This window comes from Drosophila mojavensis, unplaced genomic scaffold (assembly GCF_018153725.1).
Source record: "Drosophila mojavensis isolate 15081-1352.22 unplaced genomic scaffold, ASM1815372v1 contig_36, whole genome shotgun sequence".
NCBI classification, from domain to species: domain Eukaryota; kingdom Metazoa; phylum Arthropoda; class Insecta; order Diptera; family Drosophilidae; genus Drosophila; species Drosophila mojavensis.
Genome location: NW_025318858.1, coordinates 20554150 through 20572304, shown reverse-complemented (window position 1 = coordinate 20572304; position 18155 = coordinate 20554150). Strand labels below are relative to the sequence as shown.

Genomic DNA, 18155 nt, shown 5'->3' with positions numbered 1-18155 from the left:
TATTTCACAAGATATGTCTCACAAAAGTATTATGAGTTAAAGTGTTCAATGATGCGATGATTGGAGAGAGACAATTTCAGCGAGGGGCCAAGGGCAAAGGGCTGGTTACCAAGTGGTAAATATTATTTGTTGAGATAGAATCAGCCTGAAGACAACGCAAGGCAGGCGCGTAGAGTTATTGCGATCTGACATAACAAAAAATTGCTTAATTTAATGTTTAAGGGGTTAAAAGGCATATCGAAAGAAAAGGAAACAAGTCATAAAATTGATGAGGAGATCAAAAAAATTTCGCGTTTTAGTATTATAAAAAGACAACCCATTCAATTGAGTACTGCAGGGCTCAACAGAGAGAAGAGAAATTGAGGAATAGGAGATAGTATTTAGTGGCATTATTAATTCAGTTTGTAATATCTCCAAGTTGTTCTTACGTTCTTGTTGGATATAGTGACAGCTGTGGTAGGGATTGCCCACATGATGGGGATGGCATTCACAGACAGGCACATGATTGATAACCTGACAGTAGGCATTGAGACCACAGACACCAGGGCAGGGATCGCGACATTTTTCATTTACACAAGCCTGATTGTTACTACAATCCGAATTATGTGTGCACTCGGGTCGACAGATCTCATAGGGATTACCATAGTATTCAGGCAGACATTTGCAGATGCTTTGGTCATATAGCGGCTGACAAATGGCATTTACACCACAGGGGTTTGGATTACATGGCACCGGTATGGGTAAAGTCGGCACTGGAGGTGGCTTGGGTCGCATGCATGCGGTATACGGATCACCTTCATAGCCCGGCGGACAGTAACAATGCGGGCTGTGAGCTATAGCACGGCACAATGCCAAATGACCGCAGCTACCAGGACAAGGGTCAATGCACTTGCGATTATAACAAGTCTTATCAGTGGCACAATCGGCACTGTTAACACATTCAGGTCTACAGTGCGGCGGTGTACCAATGAATTCTCTAAGACATGTGCACTGTGCAACCTGCTGTATGGCCACACATTCTGAGTATGGGCCGCAAGGAGATGGTTGACAAGGATTCACTGCGATAGGATCCTTTGCAGGTGGTAATACTGAAAAAACAGAATTAGATATTGTTTGGACGTTATGAAATGGATGTCGCATACCTATGGGCTGGCAGGCTATCAAGGGATTGCCCGTAAGCGAGGGCGGACACACGCATATGGGACTGTGGTTGTTAACATGACATGTAGCGCGGAAGCCACAGGCACCTGGACAGGGATCTTGACATCTAAGGTTCGAGCAATACTTGTCAAGAGCGCAATCTGAATTAGTAGTACACTCTGGACGACAAGAGGGTGGTGTGCCGAGATATCCAGGTAAGCAATAGCAAATCGCTTGCTCATGATAAGCACGGCACTGAGCATTCGGTCCACATGGTGAAGGATGGCAAGGATAGACTGGCGGGCGTGGTGGTACAACAGCCGGAACTGTACTGATAGTTGAAACAGGCGGTTTTGGTATTGGTAATGGTATTGGATCACAGCGTACAAAGGCATCTCCGTGCATTTGTTCTGGACATGAGCAGGAGGCAATATGATTGTATGTTTTGCAGATAGCTTTTTCTCCACAAGTACCCAGACAAGGATCCACACATTTTTGCCGCCTACACGCCTTATCATTCGCACAGTCCGTATTCAGTACACATTCGGGACGGCAACTCACATAAGGATTTCCTTGATATTCACTCAGACAACTACATATACCATTATTGCAAATAGCATTTGCCCCACAAGGCGACGGATAGCAAGGATCCTTTGTTGCGGTGGGTTCACGTTGCACAATTAATGGCCGCGTTCGTTGACATGAATTAAATGGATCGCCGGTGAAACCTGCCGGACAGAAACAGTTGGGTATATGGTTGTGCACCCTGCATAGCGCATTGTATGCACAAGATCCTCTACAAGGATCGCGACACATTTCATTTATACATGATAGGTGAGCAGGACAATCCGAGTGCACAATGCACTCTGGACGGCAATTGGGCGGTGTTCCACTATAATTGGGTAGACAAATGCACGCAGCAACTCCGAAGCGATTGTGGCATTGCGAATATGGACCACATGGCGATGGATAGCATGGATTAATGTCTACACTAGGTATCGCAACGTCATTGATTGGACGGAAAGTTGTAGATGGTGCAGGGAAAGATGGAATATTCACAACACTAGGTGTTTCAGAGGGTGGTTGAGGTGTTGTGTGTAGATCATTGTAGATTGGCCTTTGAGTTGTTGGGTACGTCGGGTTTACTACGGACGGTATATTGATAACTTCTGGTTGTTTTACAGGTATTGGTGCTATTGGAGATGGAGCGAATATATGAGGCTGACTAGCTGTTGGTGCCGGTTGTGGTATCGAAGGAATATTGACAACAACAGGTTTTATGATTGGGTGCTCATTCGGGCGATTCACAGGAGGAGGCTGAGGCGCCGGATATGTTGGTTGAGGTACGGATGGTATATTAATAACTTCCGGTCTTGTGGCAGGTGTTGAAATCGCGTAAGGAGATGGAACGTATATTGGAGGCTGCGTAGTTGGAGGTGGCGGATTCGTTACAGAGGGGATATTCACAATTCCAGGTTTATGCGTTGGTGTTGGTTGTGCTGGATAGCTCATATCATAGATCGGTGTTTGATGTGTGGGGAATGTAGGTTGAGCAACAGATGGTATATTGATAACACCTGGCTGTGAGACTGGCAATGAGGGTTTCGGTGAAGCAATATAAATTGGTGCCTGTGGTGTTGGGGTCGGAGGTATTGGCCGGGGTAGTGACGGAATATTAATAACTCCTGGTATTTGTGGTGGTGGCGGATAGTATACATCGTATATAGCTGGTCGAGGAGGCTGAGTAGTTGGAGCGGGTTGTGGTGTTTGCGGCACGGAAGTTATGTAAATAATCTCTGGCTGTGGTGAAGGTGTTGAAGAAACCGGAGGTGACGGAACAAATATAGGGGGCTGTGGAGCTGGTGGCAACGGTTGTGGCAAAGAAGGAATATTCACTACTCCTGGTTTAGGAGTTGGTTGCGGAGATGGATAATTGACATCATAGTGTGGAGGCTGGGGTGATGGATAAGTTGGTTGTGGTATAGACGGTATGTTGACAACTCCCGACGGTGGTGAAGGTGTTGAAGAAACCGGAGGTGACGGAACAAATATAGGGGGCTGTGGAGCTGGTGGCAACGGTTGTGGCAAAGAAGGAATATTCACTACTCCTGGTTTAGGAGTTGGTAGCGGAGATGGATAATTGACATCATAGTGTGGAGGCTGGGGTGATGGATATGTTGGTTGTGGTACAGAAGGTATGTTGATAACTCCCGACGGTGGTGAAGGTGTTGAAGAAACTGGAGGTGACGGAACAAATATAGGTGGCTGTGGAGCTGGTGGCAACGGTTGTGGCAAAGAAGGAATATTCACTACTCCTGGTTTAGGAGTTGGTAGCGGAGATGGATAATTGACATCATAGTGTGGAGGCTGGGGTGATGGATAAGTTGGTTGTGCAATAGACGGTATGTTGACAACTCCCGACGGTGGTGAAGGTGTTGAAGAAACTGGAGGAGACGGAACAAATATAGGTGGCTGTGGAGCTGGTGGCAACGGCTGTGGCAATGAAGGAATATTCACTACTCCTGGTTTAGGAGTTGGTAGCGGAGATGGATAATTGACATCATAGTGTGGAGGCTGGGGTGATGGATATGTTGGTTGTGGTACAGAAGGTATGTTGATTACTCCCGGCTGTTGATTTGGAGCTTCTGGAGTTGGTGTTTTTACAAATACAGGTGTTGTTGGATAAGTCGGTCGGGACACCGAAGGTATATTAAGAACCTCTGGTTTGATATATTGTGGTGGCGATGGAATATAATTTGTAGTTGGTTGTGGGTCAGCAGAAACATAAATCACGCCAGGTATTATAATCGGATATGGTGGAGCTGGTGTGTCATAAATTGGATGTGCGACAACTGTTGGAGCTATATCTTCCAAAAAATTATTATTAAATGAACTGCTGCATGTTGTATTACATTGAAGCTTACTTATTTGAGTCTTGTAGCAACGAGTAAACGGATTTCCGGTGTATGATAGCTGGCAATAGCAAATGGGATTATGGTGATGGACACGACATTCAGCATTAATACCGCAGGTGCCTGAACAGGGGTCAATACACTTATGCTGTACACAAGCCTTATCGTAGGGACACTCAGAATTCAAAGTACATTCGGGTCGGCAATAGGGTGGGCTACCATAGAAATCAGGAAGGCAAGAACAAATAGCTTGTTCGTTGCTTTCACGGCACTGAGCATTGGGGCCACAAGGTGATGGTACGCAGGGATCGGGGTGACTTATAGGTGCTGAGTTAAAGATATATAGAAACTTGTTACACATGTTATGGTAATTCCTTGCAAGTGGTCGCTTACATTGTTCTACTGTTGGTAGAGGCCTGCAGTGTATCAGTGGGTTGCCAGTATAGCCGCTAAAGCAACTGCATTGCGGCAGGTGATCAACTACATGACATTCTGCATTAAAGGCACATGTGCCAGGGCAAGGATCGCGGCATTTCTGCTGTACACAAGCTCTGTGCGAGGGACAGTCGCTGTTGAGTATACATTCGGGACGACAGGCTTCATAAGGATTGCCGTAGTAATCAGGCAGGCAGCTACAAGAGCCAACGCCTCGGTGGTGACTACATAGTGCATTGGCGCCACAAGGATTGGGCTCACATGGATGACTAACAGGCTGTTCATACTGTGGTGTTTGTATAGCCGTTGTTGCGGGAGGCGGTATTGAGGGTGGGTGTGGCAATTGACAGGAAGTAAAGGGGTTTCCAGTAAGTCCAGGGGCACACACACAATTGGGCTGATGATTGCTGGTTCGACATATCGCGTTGAAACCGCACAGACCACGGCAAGGATCCTGACACTTGCGATTAATGCATGATCGATCGCTAGGGCAATCAATGTTGGATATGCACTCTGGGCGACAGTAGGGTGGCACGCCTACATAATCGGGTAGGCAACGACAAGTTGCTACGCTCTGATCACTGCTACACTTGGAATGAGGGCCGCAGGGCGAGGGAACGCATGGATCAAGTGGCTCACGTTGGATTACGACTGGTTTTATTGGTTGACACTGTACATACGGACTACCTGTGTAGCCTGAAGGGCATACACATTGAGGCCTGTGATTTATGACATGGCATTCGGCACGATGACCGCAAACTCCCGGACAGGGATCGCGACAGCGGAGATTAATGCATGCCAAGCTCAAAGAGCACTCTGAATTAGTTGTGCACTCGGGCCGGCAACTTGGTGGACTACCATAATAGCCTGGCAGACAACTACAGATCGCCTGATTTCCAGATGGGTGACAAATTGCATTCGCCCCACATGGTGATGGTTGGCATGGCTGAAGTGGCGGTGGAGCTGAGGATACTTGAAATTGCGGAGCTTGGCATAAAATGAATGGATTACCCTGTAAGCCACTTGGACAGTGACACATTGCCACATGATTATGGACTTCACATATGGCGCCATAACCACAAGTGCCAGGACAGGGATCTACGCACCGATTTCGTACACAAGATTTGTCTAAGGCACACTCCGTGCTCAACACACATTCTGGACGACACGCAACATACGGATCGCCCTGGTAAAGGGGCAAGCAGCTGCACTTGCCACCCGCACACTGAGCATTAACACCACAAGGTGATGGTTGGCAAGGATCATCGGCGATTGGAGTGGGAATAGGTGGTGCTGGATAACAGCGATGGAATGGATCGCCAATATAGCCGCTTGGACATGTGCAGCTGGGCACATGATTTAAGACAGTACACTGAGCGTAAAGACCACAAGCGCCTGGACACGGATCCTGACACTTCTCATTTATGCACGCACGATGAGCGGCACAATCAGAGTTTTGTGTACATTCGGGATGGCAGTGCGGGGGCGTGCCGTAATATTCGGACAGACAGCTACAGATTGCCTGGCCATTGATCACACGACAATGGGCATTTTGTCCGCATGGAGTAGGTATGCACGGATTACGGTACGGTTCGCGCGCCACAATGGGCTCAGATATTGGTAAGCAACGCACAAATGCATTGCCAGTCTGGCCTGGGAGGCAAGAGCAATGGGCCCGGTGGTGTACAGCTTGACAGATGGCATTGTAGCCACATACACCGGGACAAGGATCTTTACACTTCTGATTGATACACGCCTTGTCAGTGGGACACTCAGAATTCGTTGTACATTCGGGTCGACAGGTGGGTGGCGTACCAAAATAATCTGGCAGACAGTTACAAACTGCATTGCCCTGCAATTCCTTGCACTGTGCATTAGGACCGCAGGGCGAGGGCTCGCAGGGATTCACATATATCACTTTGATGGCTGTGGGGTGGGTGCAAATGGGTGCAAATAATACATTGTTCATTGCGTTAGTGCAAATTTTTGACAACATATGCTGAGAATGCTTACGTTCTGCCTGACGCAGTTGGCAATGGCGATATGGATCGCCAACGTAGTTGGGATAGCAGCTGCAGAGGGGAACATGGTTGACGACTTGGCACTGAGCATTGGGCGCACAGCTGCCGGGGCAGGGATCACGACAATGTTGATTAACGCAGGCCAAATGACTGGAGCAATCGGAGTTCAGGACACATTCGGGTCGACATCCTTCGTAGGGATTTCCATAATAGTTCGGCAAGCATTGACAAGCACCAACTCTACCCTGTTGCTTGCAGATAGAATTGCTACCGCAAGGACTTGGAGAGCAGGGATTAATTTGGTCTTGTTCAAGTGGCGGGCGTGGATAGCATTTCGTGAAAGGATCTCCAATATAATCCGCTATGCAAATGCAAGATGGCACATGGCTGATCACTTGGCATGTTGCAGCCTGGCCACAGACACCAGGACAAGGATCGCGACACTTTTGTCCAATGCATGCCAATTGGTTGGAGCACTCCGCTGAAGTAACACATTCAGGTCTGCAGTTAGGGGGAGTTCCAATAAAGTTTTCCACGCACTTGCATTGCGCTTGGCTGCCATCTGGTGAAGGTGTACATAGCCCATTGGCACCGCACGGTGACGGCTGGCAAGGATTGACTGGATCCCGCTGTACAATTGGAGGCGGCGGAAGTCGTTGGCACAGGGCAAACGCGTTGCCTGTATATCCAGCCGGACAGCTGCAATGTGGTGTATGACGAATCACTTGGCAGAGTGCATTTTGACCACAGGCCCCAGGACAGGGATCGCGGCAATGTTGATTTTGGCAAGCCAAATGAGGGGCACAGTCTGAATTGATGGTGCACTCGGGTCGACAGTGCGGGGGTGTTCCGTAAAAGTCTGGCAGGCAGGAGCACACGGCCTGCTCGTTTGCCACTCGACATTGAGAATTACTGCCACAGGGTGTGGGACGGCATGGATTGGCGGGCACGATCGGATCAGCTAAATTTGGGAATATACATTACGGAAATGCAAATTTTGGAAATATACGCGATGAAACCTACGTTGTACTAAAGCACACTGCACAAATGCATTGCCCGATGTGCCTGGCGGACAGTGGCACATTGGCACATGATTGCGTACTTCACAAATAGCACCCACGCCACATGCGCCAGGACATGGATCAACGCATTTACTGCCCTGGCATGCTTTGTCGCGTGCGCAGTCTGAGTTAAGAACACATTCAGGTCGACAGCCTATGTAGGCATTGCCATAAAACTCGGGAAGACACGAGCATTGTCCGTTGGTACAAATGGCATTCGAGCCACAAGGTGAGGGGTTACAGGCATCGCGTGGAGGTGGTTCATATGATGGTGGTATTGGCGTACAGCTAGTGAAAGGGTTTCCTTGATAGCCAACGGGACATCTGCAAATGGGCATATGATTGATGACGCTACATTGGGCACCAAAGCCACAGGAGCCGGGGCAAGGATCGCGACACTTTTCATTCATGCAGGCCAGATGTGAAGCGCAATCGGCGTTTATGACACATTCAGGCTGGCAGTTGGGAGGAGCACCATAGTAATTTGGCAGACAACGACACACAGCTTGGCCGTGTTCAGAGTGGCACTGACCAAAAGTACCACATGGGGACGGTACACATGGATCGCGAATGGGATCCTTTGGATAGTCATAAGTGATAGCGGGCGCTGAAAGTTGTTGGGTTAGGATAGTTGGATTAACATGAACTGGGGACACCGTCTTACGTATAGTTCTACATCCGGCAAATGCGTCACCCGTAAAACCAGGCGAACAGCTGCAATGGGGGCTGTGATTAATAACGCGACACACAGCATTACGGCCACAGACTCCTGGGCAGGGATCAACGCAATGCTGATTATTGCAGGCCTTGTCTAGGGGACACTCGCTGGAAATGGTACATTCGGGTCGACAGCCTGGTGGTGTGCCAACAAACTCAGGTAGGCAACTGCAAACGGCCTGCTGATTTGACTCGTGGCATTTGGAGTTGGGTCCACATGGTGAGGGCTGACAGGGATGAACTGGGACAGGTTCTCGTAAAGCTATTTGTAAAGTCATTGGATAAATATGCTGCGTTGAAGACATTCTATAATGTAGTAGCTTACGTTCGGGTATGACACTACAGTAGCTATAAGGATTGCCCTCATAGCCACTAAGGCAATGGCATTGAGGCAGATGATGACGGACATGACAAATGGCGTTGGGGCCACATATACCCGCACAAGGATCGCGGCAGTGCTGATTAAGACATGCAAGCTGACTGGGGCAATCTGAATTTAAAACACATTCTGGTCGGCAACCAACATAGGGATTGCCATAAAACTCTGGCAAGCATTGGCATGCCCCAGCGCCATTCGATTCGGTACAGATCGCATTTGAGCCACAAGGGTTTGGTGAACAAGGTGTATGGGACTCGACCACGTCCCGCTGTACGTCGCAACCGATGAACGGATTGCCAGTGTGTCCACTTATGCAGTTGCACATGGGTGTATGATTAATAACATAGCATTCGGCGTTGCTGCCACATACACCAGGGCAAGGGTCACGGCATTTCTGATTAAAGCAAGCCAGATTCGTGGGGCAGTCAGCGCTGCTTACGCATTCGGGTCGACAGCTTGGCGGAGTGCCAATAAATCCCATGAGGCAGCTGCACTGAGCATTGTTTCCAACATTGCGGCATTCGGCATTGGGCCCACAGGGCGATGGTCTGCAGGGATCAATCACATCATGTTGAATTGGCTGTGCCGGCTGCTGATGACATTCAATGAAGGGATTGCCCGTGTAAGAGTTTATGCAACGACAGATTGGACTGTGGTTTAGCACTCTGCATTCAGTATTCTGGCCGCATGCACCCGGACAAGGATCAATACAATGTTGTTGCAGGCAAGCTAAGTGCAGCGGACACTCCGTGTTGCTAATGCATTCCGGACGGCAAGATGGTGGTACTCCTACGAATTGTGGCAGACAAGAGCAAACGGCTTGTCCATTTATGTTACGACATTGTGCATTCGCTCCGCATGGCGATGGTTGACAAGGATCAGATATAAGAATTGGCGGTGGTGGCGGCAATGGTGAGCACAATGCAAAAGCATTGCCTGTCATTCCAGCTGGACAGTGGCACATGGCCACATGGTTGTGTACCTCACAAATGGCATTCGAACCACATGTGCCTGGGCATGGATCAATACACTTTTGGCGTACGCATGCACGATTCTGTGCGCATTCCGTGTTCAATATGCACTCGGGCCGACAACCAATCAATGGGTTGCCATGGAAATCGGGTAGACAGCTGCATTGTCCCTGGAGACAAATAGCATTGGCACCACACTGTACATGCAGGCAGGGATCGTCAGCCAGCACAGGTGGTTTTGGTGGTGGGGCTTGACAGGAAGCAAACGGATTGCCAGTCAATCCTGGTGCACACTGACACACCGGTATGTGATTAATAGCCACACATTGTGCATTGAAACCACACGCTCCTGGACATGGATCGCGGCAACGTTGTTGTTGACATGCCAGATGAGCGGCACAATCCGCGTTGATGCTACATTCGGGTCGACAATTGGGTGGGCTACCAAAATAGTTGCGTATGCAACTGCAAACAGCTGTGCCATGATGTTCACGACACTCGGCATTTTGACCACATGGCGATGGAATGCATGGATTCTTATAAGTATCCAACTGTACAGGGGTTGGGGCTGTGAACAAGGTAAGTAAATATGAAATATGGAGCCTACAAAGATAGCTCGGTATGTCTTACGTGGAACGGGATAGCAGCGTGTGAACGCATCACCCTGATAGCCTTGACGGCAACTGCAAATTGGTGCATGATGGTAAACACGGCAATCGGCGTTTGTACCACAAACGCCAGGACATGGATCTCGGCACTTTTGATTAACGCAGGCCTTATCAGAAGGACACTCGCCACTGGTTACACATTCGGGCCGACAGTTGGGAGGAGTTCCCACATACTCTGACAAACAGGAGCAGATAGCTTGTTCGTTCTTTTCAAGACACTGGGAATTGGGACCACAGGGTGAAGGCTGACAAGGATTTACATATTCTTTCAAAATTGCTAAAGGACAAAAGAGGTTTTAGAATCCATATGTGAACTTGATTTTGGGTTTGCTGTAAACTCACGTTTCTCGGGAAGCTGACAATAACGATATGGGTCACCTATGAAATTGCTTAGGCAATGACATATGGGCAGATGGTTAAGAACGCGACAAGCGGCATTTAAGCCGCACACACCAGGACAAGGATCGCGACATTTCGATTGTTGACAGGATTTGTCCGACGGGCAGTCACTATCATTGACGCACTCAGGTCGACAAGCCTCGTATGGATTGCCATGGTAGTCGGGTAAGCATTGACAAGATCCAGCGTTTCCCTCCTGACGACACACGGCATTAGCGCCGCAAGGATTGGGATAACAAGGCTGGATTCGCTCCTCTTGTTGAATTATGGGCTCTTGGCGGCAAATGGTGAAGGGATCGCCCGTATAACCAGGAGAACAGTAGCACATGGCTACATGACTGAGCACATGACAGATGGCGTTGGAGCCGCAAGAGCCTAGACATGGATTCACACATTTCTGGTTTACGCACGCTTGATTAAAGTTGCATTCTGAATTGGTGACACACTCCGGTCGACAATTTGGCGGTTGTCCAATGTAGTTGGATAGGCAGCTGCATTGGGCCTGATCACCTACCGTACGACATTCGGCGTACGGGCCACAGGGTGAGGGATGACAGGGCTGCTTGACAGGAATAATATCTCGCTGCGGTGGTATGGGTGTACAGCCAAGGAAAGGATTGCCAATGTATTGGGCAGCACAACTGCATATTGGTGCATGATTTACTACTTGGCAGATTGCATTATAGCCACATGTGCCTGGGCACGGATCAATGCAATGCTGTTGTTGACATGCCAAACTTGGCAGGCAGTCCGAATTCCGTGTGCATTCCGGCCGACAATTTGGTGGGGTGCCTACATAATCCTCAATGCAAGTGCAAACGGCATTGTCATTGAAAACGCGGCATCGACTGTTGGGGCCACATGGCGAGGGAGCGCAAGGATTTATAGGCGGTTGATTTTGAACAGGCGGTGTATTACATTGAATGAAGGCATTGCCAATCATTCCGTCCGGACAGCGACACATGGCTATATGATTAAGTGCATCGCATATGGCATTGGGTGCACAAGTTCCAGGACAGGGATCGATACATTTGTTGCGAACGCATGCACGATCACGCGGACAGTCGCTATTAAGCACGCACTCTGGTCGGCAGCCCACATAGGGATCTCCTTGATATTCGGCTATGCATGTACATTGGCCATTTTGACACTGGGCATTAGATCCACAGGGCGACGGATTACAGGGATCATCGGAAACGATGGGTTTGGCTATTGACAAAGTGGCGAAATAGTTGACAATGTTGGATATATCATCTGTGCTGTTATTCTTACGTGGCTCACGCTGACAGAAGGAAAATGGATCACCTATAAATCCGTCAGGACACTGGCAGCTAGGTACATGATTTCGCACAGTACAAATGGCATTGTAGGCACAAGAGCCAGGGCAAGGATCAACACAACGTTGGTTTATGCAAGCCGAATTGGGCAGACATTCGGCACTCTGCGTACACTCAGGTCGACAGCTTGGTGGTACTCCAAAGTAACCAGCCAGACAGCTACACACAGCTTGATCATTTGACCGACGACACTGAGCATTAGCTCCACAGGGCGATGGCAGACAAGGATCGCGCACAGGTTCATGTTGCAGCTGAGTGGGAGGCGCTAAGATAAGGTACCATATAAATGGGTCAGTAGAACCGGGACAATTCGTTGACATAAAGTGACTTACGGGGTATGGGATAGCAACGGGTGAACGGATCTCCAGTAAATCCAGTCTGGCACGTACACAACGGAGCATGATTTGTGGCATGACAATGTGCATTGCTGCCGCATGCGCCTGGACAAGGATCAACACATTTCTGTTGTACGCAAGCTTTATCAAAGCTACATTCTGATGAAAGTGTACACTCAGGACGACAGCCAGGTGGACTACCCACATACTCGGGTAAGCAAGAGCACACTGCCTGCTCATTGAGCTCTTTGCATTGACTGTTGGGACCACATGGTGAGGGTTGGCAGGGATTAACATACTCGCGAATGGCTAAATAAAAATTGCAATGTATTCTAATGGGGCTAAAGGCAAACCAATTAGCTGCTTACGTTTCTCTTCTAAGCTGCAGTAACGATATGGATCGCCCACATAGTTGTTGAGGCAATTACAAGTCGGCAAATGGTTGCGAACATAGCATTCGGCATTGTAGCCACAGGCTCCCGGACAAGGATCGCGGCACTTTTGATTAACGCAGGCTCTATTAGATGCACAGTCTGAGTCAAGGACACATTCTGGTCGACAAGCTTCGTAGGGATTTCCAAAATACTCGGGCAAGCATCGGCATGAGCCAATGCCGTTTCGTTGATGACACTCGGCAAATGTACCACAAGGATTGGGATTACATGGTTGCGCCACTTCAGGTGGATCGTATTGAATTTGTTTGCATAGAATGAATGGATCACCGGTATAGCCTGATTGACATAAGCACATAGCGCTATGACTAAGTACACGGCACTCAGCATTAAGACCACAAAGACCCGGACAGGGATCCGTACAACGATTGTTTCTGCAAATCTGTGACGACGCGCAATCTGAGTTAGACAAGCATTCGGGTCTGCAGTTGGGTGGGGTTCCAAAGAAGTTCTCTAGGCATGAACAAGAGGGAGTACCTCCATTGCGACGGCATTCACTATTAGGACCACAAGGTGAGGGTTGGCATGGATCCTGAGGTGTTATATCTCGCAATGGTTCCACTATAGTTTTAACAGTTTCGTCAATTATATATATTATTTTGCTGTACTGTGAAAACTTACTAATTCTGTGACATTGAACAAACGGATTGCCTGTGTAGCCAGGCTGACAGCTGCAGAAGGGACTGTGACTAACTGCCCGGCAGTCTGCATAAGCACCACAGGTGCCAGGGCAGGGATCAACACATCGTTGGTTCTGACACGCCAGGCTAGGTGCACAGTCATAGTTGGTGGTACATTCTGGGCGGCAAGATGGTGGCACGCCGTAATAGTTTGGTAAACAACTGCATATAGCTTGACCTTGCCGTTCGCGGCACTCGGAGTTTGCACCGCAAGGTGACGGCTGACAAGGATTCTGATAAACCGGAGCTAAAGCGTGATTTCACTTGATTAGTTATTTTATCTCTTCAGTTACAGTTTTTAAACCTACTTTGTATGGGACTGCACTGAATAAAAGCGTTACCAGTCATTGCCACTGGACAGTGACACATGGCAATGTGATTGACCACTTCACAAATTGCGTTTACTCCACAGGTACCAGGGCAGGGATCAATACACTTTTGTTGGACACAGGCGAGATTTCGAGGACATTCAGCGCTCAATACGCACTCTGGACGACACGCGATATAGGGGTCGCCCTGATATTCGGAAATGCACGCACATTGCCCATCTCCCGAACAGATAGCATTGCTGCCGCATGGACTGGGATTACAGGGATCTCTAGGTTCGTTATAAGTTGGGGGCGCTGTAGGGAAAGTATTAAGAGTTGATCTACTCTGTACGTTAATGTCTTTTCCATATAGCTTACGTGGTGCAAGCCGACAAGCCACAAAGGCATCGCCCACGTAGCCATGGAGGCAAACACAGTTGGGCGTGTGATTGATAACACGGCACTCTGTGCGCTGGCCGCAAGCTCCTGGACAAGGATCGCGGCAACGTTCACCAATGCAAGCCAGATGACTGGCGCAATCTGCATTGATGGTACATTCAGGTCGACAATGGGGTGGGGTACCATAATAGTTAGTCTGGCAAGAACAAATCGCTTGACCATGTTGATTACGGCATGTGGCGTATAGACCACATGGTGAGGGTACGCAAGGGTCGCGATAAGGCACCACGTCTCGAACTGGTGCTGGAGCTAATTTTAACACAAATACTCGTTACGTCAACTTATAATATATACAAAAATATATCTTACGTGTTGGTCGAGGTAGGCAGCGAACAAATGGATCGCCCATGAGACCTGGAGGACACATACAAATTGGGCTATGGTTGCGCACCTGACATACCGCCTGTTGGCCACAAACACCCGGGCATGGATCAACACATTTGCGGTTAATGCATGCCTGGGTGGCTAAGCACTCAGCGCTAGAGGTACATTCGGGTCGGCAATTGGGTGGCACTCCCTTAAACTCGGGCAAACAGGAACAGACCCCTTGGCCCTGAACCTCACGACATTGGGCATTCGAGCCACAGGGTGAGGGCAAACATGGGTTTACATACTCATGAACAATCGCTAGCGGTTGGGTTAGGCAAATAAATAAGTACGTTTTCAATTAGTAACTACAATGCCACTACGAGCTGGTTAGACGAATCTACAAAATAAATTGGAACTAGCTTACGTTCTGCTGGCTGGTTACAGTAGCGATACGGATCTCCAACATATCCCGCGAAGCAGGAGCACATGGGTGTATGATTAACAACATTGCATTCAGCATTTTGTCCGCAGCTACCAGGACACGGATCCCGGCACTTTTGTTGTTGACACGCACGATTTGAAGGACAATCCGAATTTAGTATACATTCCGGTCGACATCCCTCGTAAGGATTGCCAAAGAAATCAGGTAAGCATTGACAGGCTCCGGCACCATTGCGTTGTATACACTCGGCATTGGAGCCGCATGGCGATGGCTGGCAGGGATTGATAATTTCCACATCCTTTTCTATTGGTTGGCATTGTGTAAATGGATCGCCCGTTAGTCCAGCGTCACAAACACACATAGGCGTATGTGAGACAACACGACATATGGCATTGGCTCCACAAAGTCCAGGACACGGATCGCGACATTTTTGGTTTATACACGCACGATTACTGGGGCATTCGGAGTTCGCGACACATTCGGGCTTGCAATAAGGCGGTGAGCCCACATATCCTGCTAAACATGTGCATGATGGTGTCTCCCCAATAGCGCGACATTCGGCATTAGCGCCACAAGGTGATGGGCGACATGGATCTTGGGGCTCAATGTCACGTTGGGGAGGCTCAACAATTAGTTGGCAGCCGACAAACGGATTACCCGTATAGTGAGGCAAACATGTGCAGAAGGGATTATGATTGACTACACTACACTGGGCACTGCGACCACAAGCGCCCGGGCACGGATCGATACACTTTTGATTGACACAGGCTAGTTGGGCAGCACATTCCGAGTTACTAGTGCACTCTGGACGACAAAGTGGTGGTGCGCCAATATAGCCAGGCACACATGAGCAGACAGCTTGCTGATTCGCCTCTCGGCATTGGGAATTCGGTCCACAAGGCGACGGCTGACAGGGTTGTACAATCGCAGGTGCTGCAAAGTAAATGATGCATAGAAATCTCGACTCTGTTTGGTCAATTTGGAAGAGCAGAATATTTACGTGGTATTGGATGACACTGCAGGAATGCATTTCCTGCATAACCTTCAGGACATGTACACATCGGTATGTGGTTAAGCACGGTGCACAGCGCATTTGGAGCGCATGTGCCTGGACAGGGGTCGAAGCATTTGTGAAGAGCGCAGGCTCTATCGCGCGGGCAATCTGAGCTAGTAAGGCATTCAGGTCGACAACCGCTGTAAGGATCGCCTAGATACTCTGGCAGACAGGTGCAGACACCGGCATTGCATACAGCGTTTGGACCACATGGCGAAGGATTGCAAGGATCGTCGGATTCTACAGCTACAAATTGAACAATAATGAAGCTGTTGATAGTGTTTGTTCAGTGCCTAGCTTACGTTTTGGTGGTGGTTCCGGTTGACAGTGACTAAAGGCGTCCCCGGTATATCCAGCTGGACAAGTGCAACTGGGTGTATGATTTATGACATTACAAATGGCACCAAAGCCACAGGAACCTGGACAGGGATCGCGACACTTTTCATTAATGCAGGCCTGACTGCTGGGGCAGTCTGAGTTGATTCGACACTCGGGGCGGCAGTTGGGTGGTACTCCCAAATAACCGGGCAAACAGGAGCAGGATGGTGCTTCACCACGTGGACGGCACTCAGCGTAAGAGCCGCAAGGTGAGGGCACACAAGGGTCGATCGGTTGTTTTTGCACAATTGTAGTAGGCGGAGCCGCTAAATCCGGAATGGAATCGTTACAATGGCATAACTGAAGGCAAGCAGAGCACTTACGAGGTATGGGTAGACAGCGGTAGAAAGCATCGCCCGTAAAACCAGTGCGACACGAACAAATTGGACTATGATTAACTACACGGCATAAAGCTTGATCACCACAAGTGCCTGGACAGGGATCAACACACTTCTTGGCCACACAGGCCTTGTCTGCCGCACACTCAGACGAGATTGTACACTCAGGTCGACAGATTGGTGGTGCACCCACATACTCGGGCAAGCATGAGCAAACAGCCTGTTCATTGCTCTCTCGACACTGAGAATTGGGGCCACAGGGAGAGGGTTGGCAGGGATTCACATATTGCTTGATAGCTATAGATGGAAAGGGTATTAATGACTAATATTTTTCCACTAAGAGAGGCATGAATAGTCTTACGTTGCCGTTCTGGTTGGCATAGGCGATACGGATCACCACTGTAACCAATTAAGCAGCTGCAGCTGGGCACATGATTGAGCACATTGCAGACAGCATTCGGACCACAGGTTCCGGGGCACGGATCTTGACACTTTTGTTGCTGGCAGGCACGGTTCGATGGACAATCAGAGTCGAGCACACATTCTGGACGGCATCCCTCGTACGGATTTCCAAAGTAACCTGGCAGACATTGACATGAGCCAGCATCCTGGCGGGATGTGCATCGAGCATTTGCGCCACATGGACTTGGATTGCATGGATCCAACTGATCCAATTGCTGAATTCTTTTCTCCACACACTGTACGAAGGGATCACCCTCCATATTGTCGGGGCAATAACAACTTGGTGTATGTGAAATTACTCGGCATACAGCAGCCTGCCCACATAAACCAGGACAAGGATCCCGACACTTTTGTTGCATGCAAGCCTGATTTGTTGGGCATTCCGAGCTGGTAACACACTCTGGTCGACAGTTCGGCGGTGCTCCAATGTAGTTTGGCAGGCAAGTGCAAGAAGGTGTCTCATTTACCTCACGGCACTCGGCAAAAGGTCCGCAAGGTGATGGCTGACAGGCCTGGCGCGGTGGAGGCGTTGGGGGCTCGATAATCGGTTGGCAGCTAACAAATGGATTGCCCGTATGGCGATCCAGACAACGACAGAATGGACTGTGGTTTGTCACATGACACTGGGCATTGCGACCACAGACACCGGGACATGGATCACTACACTTCTGATTAAGACAAGCCAAGTTCAGTGGGCATTCCGAGTTCGATGTGCATTCAGGTCGACAGAATGGCGGGCTACCGATAAAAGACGTAATGCAAGAGCAGATGGCCTGTTGATTTATCACGCGACATTGTGAGTTTGGTCCGCAAGGCGTTGGCTGGCAAGGATTTTGAACGACGTCGAGTTCTAAAAAAATGGTAATAAGCTGTAGAAGCGAAATGGAAACACGATATT

The 18155-nt window shown here is 49.0% G+C and overlaps 1 protein-coding gene across 1 annotated transcript in view; it reads right to left on the bottom strand.

Annotated features, from left to right (window-relative positions):
• The window catches only part of LOC6577423, a 113927-nt gene that overhangs the window by 11162 nt on the left and 84610 nt on the right, over positions 1–18155 (bottom strand). Inside the window, exons 48-66 of the mRNA XM_044008711.1 lie at positions 17157–18107; positions 16781–17092; positions 16382–16723; positions 16026–16325; positions 15008–15958; positions 14584–14901; positions 14194–14523; positions 13816–14130; positions 13449–13754; positions 12744–13388; positions 12373–12684; positions 11976–12305; positions 10647–11912; positions 10267–10581; positions 8612–10204; positions 8234–8548; positions 7532–8176; positions 6501–7469; positions 429–6413 (exon numbers count right to left, since the gene is read on the bottom strand). Of these exons, the coding sequence (XP_043864646.1) occupies positions 429–6413; positions 6501–7469; positions 7532–8176; positions 8234–8548; positions 8612–10204; positions 10267–10581; positions 10647–11912; positions 11976–12305; positions 12373–12684; positions 12744–13388; positions 13449–13754; positions 13816–14130; positions 14194–14523; positions 14584–14901; positions 15008–15958; positions 16026–16325; positions 16382–16723; positions 16781–17092; positions 17157–18107 (16500 nt within the window). The remainder of the gene's footprint in view (positions 1–428; positions 6414–6500; positions 7470–7531; positions 8177–8233; positions 8549–8611; positions 10205–10266; positions 10582–10646; positions 11913–11975; positions 12306–12372; positions 12685–12743; positions 13389–13448; positions 13755–13815; positions 14131–14193; positions 14524–14583; positions 14902–15007; positions 15959–16025; positions 16326–16381; positions 16724–16780; positions 17093–17156; positions 18108–18155) is intronic.